General features: G+C 40.2%; 1 protein-coding gene across 5 annotated transcripts in view; it reads left to right on the top strand.

Annotated features, from left to right (window-relative positions):
• Nucleotides 1-14,933, top strand: part of UPF2 (UPF2 regulator of nonsense mediated mRNA decay) — a 46,482-nt gene extending 31,549 nt beyond the window's left edge. For 2 of the 5 annotated variants that reach the window (XM_075273974.1, XM_075273975.1), the window contains exons 16-22: nucleotides 322-467; nucleotides 2,802-2,906; nucleotides 3,364-3,462; nucleotides 4,420-4,587; nucleotides 8,382-8,523; nucleotides 9,792-9,912; nucleotides 13,798-14,933. In XM_075273974.1, coding sequence (XP_075130075.1) covers nucleotides 322-467; nucleotides 2,802-2,906; nucleotides 3,364-3,462; nucleotides 4,420-4,587; nucleotides 8,382-8,523; nucleotides 9,792-9,912; nucleotides 13,798-13,807 — 791 coding nt within the window. In that variant the 3' untranslated portion in view covers nucleotides 13,808-14,933. Of the gene's footprint in view, nucleotides 1-321; nucleotides 468-2,801; nucleotides 2,907-3,363; nucleotides 3,463-4,419; nucleotides 4,588-8,381; nucleotides 8,524-9,791; nucleotides 9,917-13,797 lie in introns of those variants that run through there. The other 3 variants (XM_075273976.1, XM_075273979.1, XM_075273977.1) reach the window with 3 other exon arrangements.
• Nucleotides 14,934-18,614: the final 3,681 nt, after the last annotated feature.

Raw genomic sequence — 18,614 nt, 5'->3', positions numbered from 1 at the left:
GGGCTTTGGCCACAAAAAAATGAATAAAGTAAGATAGTGGACAAACAAAGCAGTTTTGCTGAAGCAATGTATTTAGGAAAAGTCTTACATCCACATTAACCAGCAGTATAGATAGGATCCTTGTGATGGGACAACCCCTTTAAATGTATGCGTCTGGATGCTGTGAAAAACTTCTGATCCAAGGCAGGATTAAAAGTGCTGCATGTTTGAAGGCTTTACCCAGTTCTTATTTCAACCTCTGTCCCATATTTATTCTATATTTATTCCTATGCAAGCATGGATATCTCTTCTTACAACTGTTTGCATTTTGTCATCTTTAAGGTCTGGTAAATGACAAAGATTCAAAACATTCTATTGCTGAAGGTGAAGCTCTAGAGTATGAGGATGATGAAGAGGAGGAGGAAGCTGGAGCAGAGACAGAGGAGCAATCTGGAAATGAAAGTGAAATGAACGATCCTGAAGAAGATGTTAGTATATTTCACCGTTTGTTTGTGTCCATTATAATTATCCTTAGTATGTTCATCAATCTCAGATCTGTGGTGGTCCAACTAAACTTTCAACAGCTTTTGATTTTCTGGCAGTATTTTTGTTAATAATTTTGTAATATACTTTATTAACACATTTAAGGTGTTTAAGGGGGCTTCAGGCTTTTGAGGGGGGCCCTCCTGCTCAGGGTGGTGTTCTGCCTTTAAATAGGGATTGATATAACGGATGGTGTTCCACCCATCTGTATTCCCAGTACAAGCCTTTTACTTGCTACAGTGGCCCCTTCTCCCTCTGCCACAGGCTAATGTTGGCTTAAGTCTCTTACTCCAGACCCAATACATCAGTCCTATGTACCATATTCAGTCTTGTACTAGGCTCAGCAGTTGAGTGACAATCTCCTCATTGGTGCCCAGAACTGGGGAGCAGCCTCCATGCTATGCACCTCACTCTAATCCAGGGATTTGGGGGTTACTGGGGTTAGTTCAGATCAAGGTTTCTTCCCCACTACAGGTGTGATTCTGGCCTAGCACCTTAGCCTACATAGCCCCTCTCTCAGGGCAATAATGTTGTTCAGCCCCAGACACCATGGTATGCAGTGATGGGCTCCTAGTAGAGATGAGCGAGTACTGTTCAGATCAGCCGATCCGAACAGCACGCTCCATAGAAATGAATGGATGCACCTGGTACTTCCGCTTTGACAGCAGCCGGCCGCGTAACCCCCCGCGTGCCGGCTACGTCCATTCATTTCTTCTTTTACATGAAGCTGTGGGGCTGCTTCTCTGGCATCCCATGTCTCAGAAGACACTGGATTGGCTGGATACGGTTCTCTACTAGAGTCCCATTTGCCTCCCTCTTGGCCACACTGGATCACTCAGTCGTGGACAGCGGACCTTCATACTCAGTTGGCTGTGGCTGGACCCACAGGCCTGGCCTCTCCTCCTCATTTTCTCCTATGGAATTTATTTTGTTCTGTGGTGGGTCCTACAGACTAGTCCTGCTTTCTTGTTGGACTGCAGTCTCTCATTACTCAGCAGCTGGCTGTCCTCTCAAGCTACATGGTTCTTCTGAACAACTGAGCTGCTTATTTGCCCCTCATCGAGCTCTCACGGTGGGAACTCCCTATGGCCGCCTTGCAGTGTTCTTTTTCCTTACCTACCTTCTCCTACTAGGTCAGTACTATTGTCCCCTCCCGTCCCAGCTCTTTGTGGTCAGGCTAACCTTGTGGGACACCCTATGCCTTCTTTCTGGTTGAGGTCTATTCCCTGGTCACTTGTAAAGAGGTGAGATCCGCAGCTCTTGCTCGTGGTAAAAATTAACTTTTATTTTTTCATGTTAAAAATGGTAAAGACACCATAACATACAGGTGAAAATAAGTAAGAAAAACATGAAAGTTAAATAAAAAGCGCAGTGACTACATATTAGGCTGACTGACGCGTTTGGAGACACAAAAGAAGTCTCTTAATCATAGTCTTGTGAATGCCATCGAGACTTCTTTTGTGTCTTGAAACGCGTCAGTCAGCCTAATATGTAGTCACTGCGCTTTTTATTTCACTTTCATGTTTTTCTTATTTTCACCTGTATGTTATGGTGTCTTTACCATTTTTAACATGAAAAAATAAAAGTTAATTTTTACCACGAGCAAGAGCTGCGGATCTCACCTCTTTACAAGTGTCTACGGAATTTCCCTTTTCCTTAAGTCCAGGAAAACTAGATCGTGGATCCGGTGAGCTTATACACCTAACTTTATTTTTGACTATTCCCTGGTCCCCTTCCCCAGGCTCAGGATACATTTCAGTCCTCTGCTCATCTTCTCTCAGCTGAGTGGTGGGCTCTCTGGAGTTTCTGTAAAGTTTTTTTGTTTTGTTTGTTTTTTGTTTTTTTATCATCGCACAGTGAACATTGTAGAATTGAAAATCTGCAAGAAAATGCTGCAGTAGCATATTTTATTCTAACTTCAGCTTCTTAGTGCATAATATGCAATATTAAATGGTAACATTATGAAGTAGAATTAATCTTATTGCAATCTAATAGAATAAACACAGAGATTTGGAAGATCAGAGTGTTTGTTTATGGAGTATACAGCTATTGTCCAGCATTACAATAAAGCTATGCATGCCCTCCTACTTTTTACAGCTGGTCTCAACATTTCTTTTAGCAAAGAGCTGAAATCAAAGTTGACATATGTAATATTTCCAGGTTAAAGTTTACAATGGATCTGGGACCACCATAATGGGTCATTCTGTAATGTGTTATTTTGTAATGTAATTATTTATTCAAGTTCAAAACACAAGTAACATTTATAATCTACATTTTAGGATGCTTCAGAAAATGAGGAAGAAGAAAGGGAGGAAGAAGAGGAGGAAAATACAGATTATATGACTGACTCTAACAAGGAAAATGAGACTGATGAAGAAAACAATGTATGTAACCATGCTATCCCTGCTGTGCCTATTGTTCAGGAAATACTTATGTTATTTAAAATCATGCCAAATTTTGAGTCTAGAATTCTCCCCTCTGGCAGTAATGTCAACCAAAGTTTTTTTTTCCAGCTGACCGCTATTCCTGACAATCCTTCCATACACATGCAGGCTTGGTTCAGTCATATTTCTAGAGTAAAAATTGACCTGCATTGCAGATTTTGTTCACAGCAGCCAATGTATGCTGTAAAATTTCACTTTGCATTTTACACTGTGCAATGCATAGGGTTAAACCTGTTGCAAATCCACAGCAATTATGTCCAATTTGGTGCAGATTTTGATGCTAGAGATGTTGGGCAGATACATTGGATTTTTCCCAGCTGAAATTCTGTCTCAGCTCAAAATGTTTCCTGTAAATTCCAATCTTTCTTTGGTTATTGAGATTTGCTTCATTTTACAGGAGGTGATGATTAAAGGAGGTGGGATCAAACATGTACCTTGTGCAGAGGATGAAGACTTTATTCAGGCTCTTGATAAAATGATGCTGGAAAATCTTCAGGTATGTGGCTGTGTGCCAGATATTTTCAGCATCTTGGGCCATTTTATGAAACCAAACATTTTATCTGTTGGCTTTGATGTTTCAAAAATATTAGAGGAATGTTTGCATAGGTGAATATCATTTTTTTTATGGTGATCGTTCTTGAGTCATTGAGTTTTTAGATTGAACTATTTTGTCTTTGTAAGAGAGAAATGAGTGACTTTTTCATTTTTTTTTAAATTTATTCTTTAAACCAAGAAATCTTGCCACTCTTGTCCATGACCATTGTCTGTCCTATAAATTCCTTTTGCTCATATAAGGTTAGCTTAAGAGCGGTTTCTGTCAGTTATACATTATACAGTATGAAAGCTTTTGTAGGTTTTCAGTAGAAATGGTATATCAAATAAGGTAGTTTATCATCGGGAAGACCGTTTTCTGGACTTTCGATCACAAATCCTTTATAACATGGCAGATCTTTCCCACTAATAGGTGTCGAGAAACTGTAAAGGAAATATAGTTTGACTAATTGTATCTTTAAAAGGAATGTATCTCCTGTATTTAACAATGAAATCCAAAAACATAAAATGACTAAATATAATTGCCCACCAATGCAAATTGGATAGAGGACTAAGTTGCAGATCAGGTGGGGTCAGGCTGCTGGGACCCCACCAATGATCAGAATAGTTGTATGTTGCACCTCACATGGAGAAAGTGCAGCACTATGCCTTCTCTGGCAGTACTGTAAAAATGAGTAGAGTGCCAGCATGTCTGCCCTGCCACTGGGGCATTCAGACTCATGTGCAAAGTATACCTGCTCTTGTGGACAATGGGGGTCTCAGTATTTAGGCCCACCGTATCTGCAGCTATGTTGTGGGTTGGGATAAGTTGCATTAGCGGACAAACTCCTTTAACTAATTGAAATGGATAGCCCTGTTCTGGGTTTAAAATATGGTTTGTTTTTGGTCTGTTTAATTTCAGCAGCGTAGTGGAGAGTCTGTGAAAGTTCATCAATTAGACGTTGCAATACCCCTACATCTGAAAAGTCAGCTAAAGAAAGGACCAACATTGGGAATTGGGGAAGGAGAGACAGAGTGTGGAGATACAATGCCATTTGTAATGTTGACAAGAAGAGGCAACAAGCAGCAGGTAAGTGTTAAATCCAGTGTCATAATGGTTAACCTAAACAATGGAAATTTATAAACCCATTCACCCTTAGCAATAAGGCCCTGCACGTAACTATGATCATGCCGCAGTCTTTAACACGTGCAGGTTTTGAACTGGATTTATGGTAAAATCCATAAGGAAAGAAGCTTGTCACATGTAAATTTGGCCTTGGTGGAAGTATATAATAAGTTGGCTAGACTGAAGCTGTCCATAGCCATTTTGATTGCCAAAAAATTTTTTTGCTATTAATATAAACAAGGGTACAACATATTGGATTTTTAACTTGTCCAGTCTCCTGTTTCCTCCAGTGGTCACACATACTAGTGATTACTGTAAAGCAAATGGTCATTTCATTGCTATACACAACTTGGAAATTTTATTGTTTCATCTATACAGCTCCTTTTTATAGGCTGTGTAACTTGCTAAAATTTAATGGAAATAATACTGAAGCCATCATTTTGTCCAAAACGACTTGTAAACTTGAGTTCATTTGCGATTCAATTACTGAACTTACGTTGTTCAGAAAATCAGAATGAAGTCTAGAGAGAGAGCTTAATTTCCTTACTTGTGATACAGTGCTGGAAAGAATTTCACAGTATGGTGTTACTGGATTGCTGTTGCTTTCTCTGTATCTTCAGTCCTGGCAAATAAAGGCTCTGCACATGAAGGATTATCTCTTCCATCAAGTATTATTTACTAAAAAGGAAACTCCACAAAACAGCACAGGCTCTCCAAGAATAGCTCTATTGTAGCATAGAACACACTTCTTACTACATCAGAAAATTATCACCGTATATTCAGCAGTGATGCACAAATTATAAACATAACGTTTATTCTAAACCCCTAAAAAGTCCAAAGAAATTGTCTTGGGACCAATTAAAATACCAATCAACACATACCAAAATCAAGGTGTACAGCACATATCAATGTCCACAAGGCATACAATAGTGGACCACCATATATAGGATCCACATGGTTTACACTTGGGATATCACAATGCACAACCATAGTAACCACATAGATTAAAGAATAACTGGATAGATCTCATCCACAATCACAGTTGCAAGATTCTCACAGTATGCTGGAGCTGGACACAGAGTAGTCCCTAGATCACCCTCAGACTCTATCCCTGTGTCCCCAAGTTTGCTTTGACCTTAAACAAAAGATGTCCCTATTGGTCCCTACGCATTTCACGATGTGTTGTCACCAATCTTCAGGGGACCTCACTAGATGTTCCAAACTCAAGAACACATATATATGTAACCAAGTATATGAATCCTGCACAGTGGTGTATAAGGATCATGAGCCGTATACCCAGTCACTAAATTCCTAGCACTGGCTAATATACTTTGGAAAAAGGAAACTCCTTCATATAACTCGAATAGCAAAGTCAATGGAAGGGATTATACCTGGAAAATCACAATGCTTTAGAATTATATGATTAAAATGTGATTTGCAAGCTAACTCTTGTATTAGTTCTTCTTACTTGGGCTGAACAGTGATGTAAGAAGTAGAATGAATCCCCTTTCTGTCTGTTGATTGATTGGTTGTTGTAACCCTCTAGGATAAAGGATGTTACATGGGCTGTCGCATCAAAGGCAATAGTTGCATTTATGGTCTTTTATATGCACTCATTGGCACAAAAAAAAATAATGCACCAAAAAGTTGTTGAAATCTTATTAAACTTTATAGTGCAAATGTTTTAGACCGGGGGGGAGGGGGAATGCTGCAAAGTAAGAATGCCTTCAACAATAGAAAAACAGATTGAAAAGCTCAACATAAGGCAGCCATGCTCCAACCAAACCATCGTTTGATCCCAAACACAACCTGGATTTGTTGTTTCAGATAGCACCGTTCCAGTCAGTAGCAATCCAAGTTTCTTGTCCGCAACACCTTCAGAGGAAGGGGATAGTGTCTGGCTGTCAATGGTAGAACATATAAGCAAAATGTTTGTTCTCGTACCGTGTTAGCCAGTGGGTAGGAAATATAAAAAAAAAACAAAAAAACTTGATAGTCTTCAGTAGTTGATACCCTTTTAATGGCTAACTAATAATGATGACAGATTACGACGTTTCAGAACTCTCGGCTCCTTTCTCAAGTAAATTTAAAAACCATTTCTGAAGGCTGCATATTTATGTACAAAAGGACACATAGGGATAGAATTCTAGGAGGAAGGGGGTGGGGAAGAGGGTTATTGGTAGAAACAATGTAAACAATTCCAGGTTCTCAGGTTTTTATCAGTTCACAGGGTCTCAGGTCAGTGATTTCTGTAGGATGCCATAAATCCATGTGACAGATTTAACCCCTTCTCCAGTGTTTGAAGCAGGGTCATAAGTTTATACGCTTAAATCTGTCGCTCTTTCCTTGATTTAAAATTCCCTCTTAAAACTAAAATTTTCATGTCATTGGTGATATTATGATCCTCAAACAGAAATGTTTTGACACGGGAAGGTCCATTCTTCGTTCTCTAATTATATGGCAATGTGAATTCATACTCATTCTAAGCTGCTGTCCAGTCTCGCCAACATACAGATTTTCAGTGGGACATTTGGTGCACATTATTAAATACACTACATTAGGTGTGTTACTGGTGAACATACCTCAGATTTGATATTACCTGTTAGAGTTTGGTATCTCTATCTTGTCGGTGGTCAGTATGTGGGGGCATGTTTTGCACCTCTTCTGTCACATTGCCATACAATTAGAGAACGAAGAATGGACCTTCCAGTGTCAAAACATTTCTGTAACAAGGATCATAATATCATCAATGACATGAAAATTTTGGTTTTAAGAGGGAATTTTAAATCAAGGATAGAGTGACGGATTTATGAGTATAAACTTATGACCCTGCTTCAAACACTGGAGAAGGGGTTAAATCTGTCACATGGATTTATGGCATCCTACAGAAATCACTGATCTGAGACCCTGTGAACTGATAAGAACCTGAGAACCTGGAATTGTTTACATTGTTTCTACCAATAACTAATCACCCTCTTCCCCACCCCCTTCCTCCTAGAATTCTATCCCTATGTGTCCTTTTGTACATAAATATGCAGCCTTCAGAAATGGTTTTTAAATTTACTTGAGAAAGGAGCCAAGATTTCCGAAACGTTGTAACCTGTCATCATTATTAGTTAGCCATTAAAAAGGAATCAACTACTGAAGACTATCAAGTTTTTTGTTTTTTTTATAATGGTAGAACATGAATTAGATTGTGGTATCAAATTTCCTACTGCTAAACATCTGGAAATGGTTTGGGCAAAGACAGGGGTGTTAAGGAAGGTGTCTCCTGTGTCTGGGTGGAAGACAAGAAGACACTGGTGGGTCCCGTGTATCAGCGGAACATTCTACTGGTCTATCTGGTCCAACCGGAACCTATTCGCCATGTGTGTGCGCCCTTATGTAAACATTGCTTCCAACACCTCCTAAAAGTTAGGTCACAAAGGCATAGATGGAGGACAGTTTTTTAAAATGGTAAGTCTGCTTCTTTGTTCAATGAAAGTCTCTCTCAAAGCCTACCAACTGAGAAAAAAATGTCTTAGTGTGTGTTGTAGAGGCATGTCTAGCAGGTAGCAATCTCTCACTAAAAGGTATGCTACCTGAGGGACAGGACAGTGGAGGAAACACGTTTACACAGAGTCTGAGACTATGCCTGTAATTGTTTTATATAGCTGTCTGAGACATGACTGCATGCGTTTTGCAGCATTCTGACATTTTCATCTGGGTACATGACTTGCATACAACAATCTGAGTTTCTCTTGTATTTTTCTCCACAGTTTAAGATTCTGAATGTGCCCATGTCTTCACAACTAGCTGCAAATCATTGGAATCAGCAGCAAGCAGAACAAGAAGAGAGAATGAGGATGAAGAAACTCACATTAGACATCAATGAGCGTCAAGAGCAGGAGGATTATCAAGGTACAGATATACATAACTGGTCATGGTAGTATAGCAGAACCCCTGTCATGTATTTGTATGGGGGCTTCCCATCTGTTCCTTCATGACTGCTGTGATAAGGGAAAACAAGGATAAGTAACGTCAGACTTGTGCCAAATAATTTGTTTTGCTGGGAAATTAATTTTTGACTTTCCCTTGCTTCTGTGCTGAGAGCTGTTTTTGGCTCTCATTGAACGTTACTGTGTATGGAGAATGAGCTGTGTAAGATGTAGAGAAAATGGGGGTAGGGGACGGTCACTTCAAACAGTTATATCTTGGATATTCTAAAACAAACTTACGTTTTGTGTCATATGAAAGAGAAGATTCTCTTCTTTCCTGTGTACCAGGGCAATGTGTAATGCTTCTTTCTTTCTTAAAAATCAAACTCTTTTCACAAGATTTATCCGTGCTTTAAACTTTTAAGTCTTCATTTGCTCTGTGTAGAAAACTTAAGTTATTTTAAATCCAGACCATCTTGTCTTACGCTAGGTTCACACCTGCGTTCTGGTCTCCGTTCTGTGCTTTCCGTCTTCTGTATGCAAGAAGATGGAAAGCACAGACCGGGTCCAGCTGTGTGCGGCGGTTAGCGTTTTATGCTCTCCGCCGCGAAATCAGTTTTTTTAAAAAATCCGGACACAGAGTACTGCATGTCCGACTGTCCGGATTAAAAAACCCGGTTTTGCGGCGGAGAGCGTAAAATGCTCACCGCCGCTCACGGCCAGACAGCTTTCTCACCCATTCAAATGAATGGGTGAGAAACTCCTGCAGGTTTCCGTCACCTGCTCTGTTTTATGCAGGAAATGGAAACCTGCATAACGGAGTGCCAGGCGCAGATGTGAACGAGCCCTTACACTGCCAGTGACTAAAGGGTATGTCACTAATTGTACTAGATCAAATCTGGATTGCTGTTGTTTGAAGCATATAAGGACATATGTATAGGGAATATGGAACGTAAAAAGTGGAATGTCCTAAAAAAAAATTGTCATTAATTACAATTGAGGTAAAATGTTCCGTTATTCATTATTTTGATGTAGATCCTAATCGTCCAGTCCTATCTGGAGGGTATTTTATCAGCAAGCATAGAACTTATGCCAAATAAAGATAATATCTTGATTCTGTATAAACAGCTGATTATTTTTAGTTCCAGACATGTTTTTTTTACAGAGGCTATATATATATAATTTGACTGCGTGTGTGTAAATTAAGGAAGTTTACAGGAACTGAGTGGTTCTGCCCTGGTTCATTTGCAGAAATGCTTCAATCTCTGGCTCAACGTCCAGCTCCAGCAAATACGAACAGGGACCGCCGACCTCGGTACCAGCATCCTAAAGGGGCACCAAATGCGGATCTCATCTTCAAGACGGGTGGCAGGTGAGCCTGAGTTTTAAAAGTGTTCTTTTTAATCAGAATATCATTTTCCATTTACTGAATGGAGAAAAGATTGCAGGTCCAAATTTTCTTTGGTCGGTAGATTGAAACTCCATCAACAAGTCGGAAGATAGGTTATAGAGATCAGTTAATTGAATATTGTCACTGCCTTCTGGAAAAAACTAGAGATTTTCTTTGACTTCTACTTCACTTCAGTGTTCCTTGTCTTTGTGTTGACTGTTTTCATGGCCTGTAATCTCATAACCATGCCAAAGGTTTCTGAATAACTATAACCTCTATGGAGAATAAACAGGGGCTTATGCTCAACTAAACAACCCCATTCTTGGCTCCTGCTATGTCTATTTGGCACATCAGAAGAGATATTTTCTTTCTCAGCAAAACTGTTAAAAAAAAAACTGGTGACTCTGGCACCATTTTAACTCATTTGCATACAGAATAAAAGCTTCTTTTCAGCAAACGTAGAAGGGCACAGCAATGTCTTATGCCTTTCCATAAATGACATTATTATTAGCTGTATGTGCTGATTGGGAGAAAACATTTTTTTTTGTTGATTGACTTGACGTTTTCAAATTACAGCAATTTTTTTTTTTTTTTTTTTTTTTTTTAGAAGCAATGGAAGGTAGTGCTGGGCAACTAAAATAAAAAAAAATAAAATCTTTATTTCTTGCATATTTCATTGTGGGAGCAGTAACGTGGTATAGACCTGGCCACTAGAAGGCTGACACACAAAAGATGCCTCCACCTCTGACCCTTTTCACAAACGCTATGCTAGCCAGATTTAGCCTAGTGTCCGTAGGAGGCAGATGCGACCTGACTAAGGTCTTTCTGTCTTGCGTAGTTTTTATTTTTTTTTTTTAGGTGCAGGGTGTCTTCAGAGTGTACAACACTCTAGTCATAACCACCTTCGGGCGCAGCGCTCTGTAAAAAAAAATAAAAATAGGCACCTCAACGGTCACCCAGTCCCCACTTGCCGCATCGGTGGCTGAAATGCTGGTGACCCCATTCCCATGTGTGAGGTTCACTGAAGGGGTGACCTTGCAGCACCTGAAGATGAAGGATAAGATAAGTACGCATGGACTTCCCTAAACTCCCTCCTCTTTGGGTCGGTTTTTTTTTTTTGCTGGGCCACAATTTTAGATATGGAGCCCCCTTTTCTTTGGGGATTCTGACCTCTCCTTGTTACTAATTTACTAAGTGGCCTCCATTGGATGGACAACCGGTTTCTCCTCCTTTGTTTGGGGGACCCTCTTTCCATGCCTCTGGGACCATTTTCAGGCCTCCGTTGGGCCTTCTGGAGCTCCTGACTATACCTCCCCCCTTTTCTCTTTGTCTTCTGCTTAAGCCAACTTAAGACCCTCCCGGAATCTATTCGGCGTGTCCTCCCCGCCGATTGGACAGGGGGTTTGGGGTAGGAGTCCTTTCTTCCCCTTCATTGGCAGGTGATCTCCACCCACCAATGCCAGTATTTCCAGCTGGGAAGCACTCTTCGGTGCCTTGTCTGTTCAGGGCCTGTGGTCCGAAGCCAAGACCTCCCTCCAGATCAGTCTATTCGAACTGAGACCGACAACTTCACTGTGGTCACCACCTATTTGAACCATCAGGGGGGCTGTGTGGCCATGCAAGAAGCTCCCTCACTCTCTTCTACAGATGGAGCGTTATGTTCCAGCCCTGTCTTCGGCCTTCCTGGTGGTCATTCCATCCACAGGGTCTCTGAACTGGCTGCTCTGTCCCGGAAGCCTTCTATTCTTGTTCTGCGCAAAGACAAGGTTGTCTTTCATCTGCCACCTTCCTTACATAGGGTGGTTTCTTCCTTCCACATCGAGGACATTGTTTTACCATCCTCTTCACTGCCTGGATGTGGTCCGGTTGATCTGTGTCCATTTGTCTCTCACTGACCCCTTATATCGTTCAAGAACTTGTTTGGAGCCATTCAGGCCAGTGATTGTGCACTTGAGAAAGGACCATCAGGGGTTCGAAACGTGTTGTGCTGTGTTCATTATCATTAAAGAATAGAGATGAGCGAGTACTGTTCGGATCAGCCGATCCAAACAGCACGCTCGCATAGAAATGAATGGACGTAGCCGGCACGCGGGGGGTTAAGCGGCCGGCCACCATCAAAGCGGAAGTACCAGGTGCATCCATTCATTTCTATGGAGCGTGCTGTTCGGATTGGCTGATCCGAACAGTACTCGCTCATCTCTATTAAAGAAGCTTTTTTTTTGGAATTATCCGGGTGAGCGCTGTCCTTTGGCCTATTCCTGCATCAGGCCGGTCCCAATATCTGTTGTTCTTCATTACGTTCCTGAAGCGCCCCTCCAGCTGCTGCCCTGTACTTAGCCTTGCCCTATCCAGGATCGACTTGTGCTTAAGGCTATATTGGAATATTGTGACCCCATCACAACTCATCCAGGTGAGCAGGCACTCGTCCTTCCATTACTTCCAGATAGCTACCCAGTGGTAATACACGAGGATCGTCTCAGTATCTCTCTCTTTTTGCTGTCCCTTATATCGTTGGGACACCTTGTTCATTCTCTCTGAGGCATCTCACAAGGGCCTGGCTGCTTCTAAGACTCTTTCAGTCTGTTGACTTCATCGCTAATCAGGAGGACTATTAACACGTCACGATCATTCCTTCTTCTAGCGTATGATGTATGGTGAATATAGCTTCTCTGTGTCTGCCCTATCGAGCATGTTCTCTGCCTCTGCCACATGCAGTAAACTGTTCCACTTGTGAAGGCCTACAGAACAACTTGGTACTAGCTTGGCTGATTGAAGATCACATGGAGCTTATTGAGGAGAGCATTTGGGGTGAGTGGCACCATGAACCACACATTTTTTTGAATTTTTTTTATAGACATTGTATGTCCTTGTACACAGTATTTTTTGCAAGGTATGGCCTAAATAACTAACTAAGGACCTCCATTGTGAAAGTGATTCTAGCCAGCCATCTCCATGCTTATCATCCGGCAAGGAGCAATGCCACCCGAAGGAAGATCATTGCCTCTTACTGACTTAAGAAAATCTAATGCAGTTTAGTATCCCTGTTTGGGGAGGCCCTATGGTTGGGCCACTGTGCCTGTTCTAAAAATTTGTGCAGGACTTGGAACTTGTCTCAGCTCACAAAACCTATGGTCTTCTCCTTTGTTGGGCAAGGCCCTCCTAATCCTCCTTAGTCATAACGTGGTTTCCCCACCCTCTTCTATTGTTTGAGACTCCCTCTTCTTCCTTTACAGAGACACCCATCTCTTCAAGTAAATATAAAGGCATGGTATCCCCTGAGCTGCCCTTCTTGTTGCCCCTGACCTATTCTTGCCAGTTCTCTTGTACTGTGCCCTGTCACACCCTCGCATGTGATATTGCTGCTGTTTGGACCTCAGCGTGCCCATTCACTGCTATGCTTTTTTCAGTGGCTAGTTTGGGTTGTAAGGTTCTTCAATTGTTCCTGCTATTGCAGATTCTTGCCCCCCTCTGGATTACTTGGTGTTATGTCCCTAAGGTTATTAACAAGAAAATTGGACTTTTTTAGTTGCCATAATATGACTTTTTTTGTATACCTATTGTCAGACTTCTAGTGGCCGGGCATATACCCAAGGTATGATGTACCTAAAAAAAAAAAAAAAAAAAAAAAGTACAAAAATCCAACATTTTCCTATGCAGCGAACAGCTCCAAAACAGTATATAAGTGATTTAGTAGTCTCAAAGTCTCTAAAAATATACTGAACTAGGATTAATATAGTAAATTAACCTTTGGTGGGTACTTTTTTAAACTTATTTAACAAAAAATGTATTTGTATGTAAAGTTAACAATATTTTTGATTCTAGCTTACCATAAAATATATATTCTGTTCATTTCATTACATTAAACAGGAGACGTTGATCCAGTGTTTGTTCTTTTGGGCCCTACATCTGACAACATGGCTAGTGGAGTCCTACAGATATTGCGTCAGATCAGCAGCACATCGCAGCATGTTCAGAAGAGTGAGTGTTCAGGAGAGAAACCTGGAACAGAGCTGGCTATAAGGAGAAGCAGGAAGACCCACTTCTGCTTTCATCTGATCAGAAGAAGCTTCCAGCCTAGACTTAATCGAAACGCAGAGTGAGCACTATTTGCTGATAAGACATCACAGTGGCCTTACACTGCAGGGAAAGAGTGACCTGGATTACTTAGCAAGCACCTCAGTTATTGTAGAAAGATTTGTTTTAATGAATTGCAAATTATTTCCAAGATTTGCAAATAGGACAGTATCAACAAGAAGTCGTCTCTGGAGCAGAGCAGGCAAAGAACTTTAATCGGCAGCTGATGAAACACCAATAGAGAGATACAATGAAGACTATGAACTAAGATGCACGCCATGTTGTGGTGATTGTTAGAAGTGGAAAAGAGCTAAATCTCTTTAAAAAAAGAAAAAGAAAACTACATTTTTTTTGTTTTCCAGGTTTTTTTGTGGTTAGGGTACTATGAATTAATGGGCACTTGCTCAATTTATTAATTTTCTTTTGGTGAAATTAAGCTGTGAAAAAGCAGCAATGCCTACTGTTGTATTGAGGAAGTAGCAATGTCTCCCACTGAAACTGGGAAGAGCACAATAGTTGCAAGAAATTCCTAACAGTCTGCTGGCTTCATATGCCACACAACGCATTAAAAAAGGAAGTGGAAGCGTGAAGCAAATGGTTATGCCAGGTTGCTTTAAATACAGTGTGGGAGTGGAACACGTTTGTTTCCTTTGGAAAACAAAAAAGTTGCTTTCTTTAACCTTTTATTCATTGGCACGTTTTAGTTTAACTTGTAAATATAATTGGTGAAAAAGCACATTTATGCTCCTTCTGTTACTTTTTTTTGCTTTTCATTTCTTGTTTTACCTCTTATGGGTAATTCTGCATGTTGGAAAATCACATTGGAAAATAATTTGTAAAGTTGTATCATTTCCAACAGAAATGCTGCACGATCTTCACCAGCTTAAGAGAACTTTGCCAGCACTGCAATAAAGAATTGTAAATTGGAATTGTCATCAACTTTTACAATTGTTTTTATATTTTTTACAATATTCAAATGGCATTTAAAGATATTTAAATAGGTTTTCTCATCTTCCTCTTTCAGCAGCTTTGCCTGCTGTATATTCTTCTCCCTTCCTGTATTCTTCAGTAAGCTGGTGGGAGTGCTTTGACTGTTGAACAGGTCACTATGAAATATGACAATATATATAGACTTTGTCTTTACCATGAAAGATTATTATTACTAGAAATCGAATATAAATGCAGATCAAATATGCACAGTAAACATTGTAACGGGATTAGCTCAGGGATCGTTGTCTTGAGCACTTTTTGGCACAAAATGAAAGTCCAATCCAGCCAAGTATGGTGCAACTGGCTGCAACCAGCATTATTAGGATTTTTCCAGGCAAAACAAAACAGAAACAATTCAAAATAAAATCCTAGCCGTCTGGCTTCTACCTTCAACAGCAGGTATCCTAACTATGAGAGCTGGGCCTTCTGCACAGCTCCCTAAACACAAAAACAGCAGTAGTACTCACAAGTATTTTCCCCAGGAGTACACAGAGCCATCTACCTGTGGGCTTTTTGTCTCTTTATACACAACCTTTAGGAACACAGGAATTAACCCCACACATCTCAAAACCTGGAGTGGCTGAGTGTAGTATAGATACACCCAATACTCTTACTCCAGCAGCCAGACCTTTTCCAGGGTTTTGGTAAGACCCACCAGCCAGGAGCACAGCTATGCTCAGCTGCACCTAGATTGTGTATGACAGGAACCTGGGAGAAATGTATACTCCTTTTACCACTTTGCCCCTGGTCCTGTCACATCATATATAACACAGGTTTGTATAGAACACTTCCATGCAGCTGATCACATGTCTACACATATAACCACTGCTGCTAATCTCAGGTTTTTTTTTTTTTTAACCATTCCTTTGTATGTAAAATATTGTGGACAAACCCTATTGGTGTGTTTTGGGTTGTAAGTAGAGATGAGCGAACACTGTTCGGCACAACCGTTCCGAACAGCACGCTCCCATAGCAATGAATGGACGTAGCCGGCACGCGGGGGGTTAAGCGACCAGCCGCCGGCAAAGTGTACGTGCCAGCTGCTTCCATTCATTTCTATGGGAGCGTGCTGTTCGGAACAGGTGATCCGAACAGTGTTCGCTCATCTCTAGTTGTAAGTCATAGACGTATGGTCACATAATTTTTGTTACTATTTGTGCTTACAGGTATTTAACAATAGTGGCTAAAAGCACCATTTTTTATAGTTGTCTGTTTTGATGCTTCTATATAGGACCATCTGTTACATCTGGCTGCTGTAATACCACATTGTTAATATTTGCAAAGCAGATTGATAAAACTGTACTTGTGAGAGTAACCCAAGATCTTAAATTGCTACATAAGATTCCTACCAAATTTACATGCAGTAATTTTAGGAACATACTGGGCTACTGATAAAATTCTAACTCTCTTACATTCCAATGTTTGTTTTTCCTCATTTTAATCCATTTAATGTGTACAATGCTCACCTAAAAATAAGTTGCTCATTTATCAATGCAGGAATTCTTAGTGACACAGTAGGGGATTTCAAGGGGTTGTCCAAGACTTATCCTTTGGATAGGTCAGTAATCTTAGATTGGTTCAACGCCCACACCCAGCATCAATCAACTGCTTATCATATGGTGTACAGAGCTAGAAGCAGACAACACAATATAACGCTACTCAAATGAATAGGAGAGTATTGGAGCCATCTGCTTCTTGTTTAGAAAGTTAAACTAATATTTTATATAGTGATTGTTGTCCCTTGGTCCCCTGCTATTTTTGACCAATGGGTATCTCTCAACCCACATAAAATGTTGTGAAATGCCTATTCCGTTAAAGACTGGTGGACTGCCTCACCACTGGTTAAGCTGAGAAAACAGTCAAGGTATTAGTGAAGAAGACTGGCAAGGATGTGGCTGCGTCTGAGCAGGAATTGGTTTTTTTTTTGGTTTTTTTCCTGGCAAACATCTCAACTCCTAATTTTGCGGAAAAGTAAGTTGGTATAACTGATAGCCAAAAATATGGTTTGGATGCACTGCATATGGGCAGGTCTACTTTAGGATACATGTATGCTTGCGCTCCTCATTGAACTTTTGTGGTATCTCTAGGGCTCTGCAAATGCATCATGGTGTCTAATAACTATCCTAATGAAATCACTAGTGTTGAGCAAGTAGTATTCGATCGAATACCTCGCCGGCATAAGAATGCGTGTAATCGACCAAACACCAAGGGTTTAAACACTTTGAATATTTGATGCGTTTAACCCCTTGGTGTTTGGCCGATTACACGGATTTCTATGCTGGCGAGGTATTCGATCGAATACTACTCACTCAACACTAGAAATCACTGCACCAAAATCCCCACATATGGGGGATATTTCTACAAAATGCAGAATCAGAGTAATAAATATTATGGTAGGTTTTGCTTTTAAACATATCTTTATTACAGGAAAATCTGGTTTGAAATGAAAAATATGCATAAAAAAATGACCTTTGGAAATTTCACCTCCATTTAGAATTCCTGTGGAACACATAAAGGATTAACAAAGTTCTTATATACTGTTTTATATCACTTGAGGAGTACAGTTTCTAAAATGGGGGCATTTATGGGCCCCTTCACACGGAGTATACACTCGCTGATTCTGAATGTGTAAACGTTCCAAATCAGCAGCGTTTAAAACAAATCCCATTGCTTTCTATGGGAACCGGCATATGTGCGCTCCCCATTAGAAATGAATGGAAAAAAGCAGCCCATTGATTTCTATGGGGAGCACACTTAAGCCGGCTCCCATAGAAAGCAATGGGATCTGTTTTAAACGCTGCTGATTCGGAACGTTTACACGTTCAGAATCAGTGAGCTTCACTCAATGTGAAGGGGCCCTATGAGGAGTCTGTATGATAGAAAACATCCAAAGTCACTTCAGAACTGACTAGGTCCCTAGAAAACAGAATCTTGAACATCTAAAAATTTGCTACTAAATTTATAAACCTTCTAACCTCATAGAAAGGTAAAAGCACATTGAAGAAATAATGCCAATATGAAGTAGACATATGGTAAATGTTAATTGCTAAAAATTGTGTGATATGACTGTCTTTTCCATAACCGTTTCTAAATTGATATCTTTATTCAGTTTTCAGTAATTGTTTTTTTTTGTTGTTTTTTTTTTTAAACAAACACAAAAGTATAAGGACCAGAATTTACTACCAACATAAAATCCAATATGTAAAAAAAAACAAAAAAAAAAACAAATCTTGACATCACCTGTGTAAATGCATTCTGAACCTATTCTCACATAAAGTAAAAGATGTCCTATTTGAAAACCAGGGTCTGAGCAATAAGGCCCAAACTACCCTGCGACATTAAGGGGTTAAACTGTGTGGAGGGGCAGCTATGGGATATTATATTTCCTGGAGTCCACTATGGGACATTATAGTGTGTGGGTATATGTATGTGTATATATATATATATATATATATATATATATATATATATATATATATATATATATATATATATATATACACCGTGTTATACTGTGTGGGGGCCAGGAAAGGGGGGTTCTATGCAGTGGGAGTGGGGTAGGGGGCGCAAGTAAAAAGTTTGCTGTGGGGTCTAGAATTTGCAAGTTAGGCCCCTCGTCC

Source organism: Leptodactylus fuscus, chromosome 5 (assembly GCF_031893055.1).
Source record: "Leptodactylus fuscus isolate aLepFus1 chromosome 5, aLepFus1.hap2, whole genome shotgun sequence".
NCBI classification, from domain to species: domain Eukaryota; kingdom Metazoa; phylum Chordata; class Amphibia; order Anura; family Leptodactylidae; genus Leptodactylus; species Leptodactylus fuscus.
The sequence above is the reverse complement of the archived record's forward strand: the minus strand, read 5'-3'. Positions and strand labels throughout refer to the sequence as shown.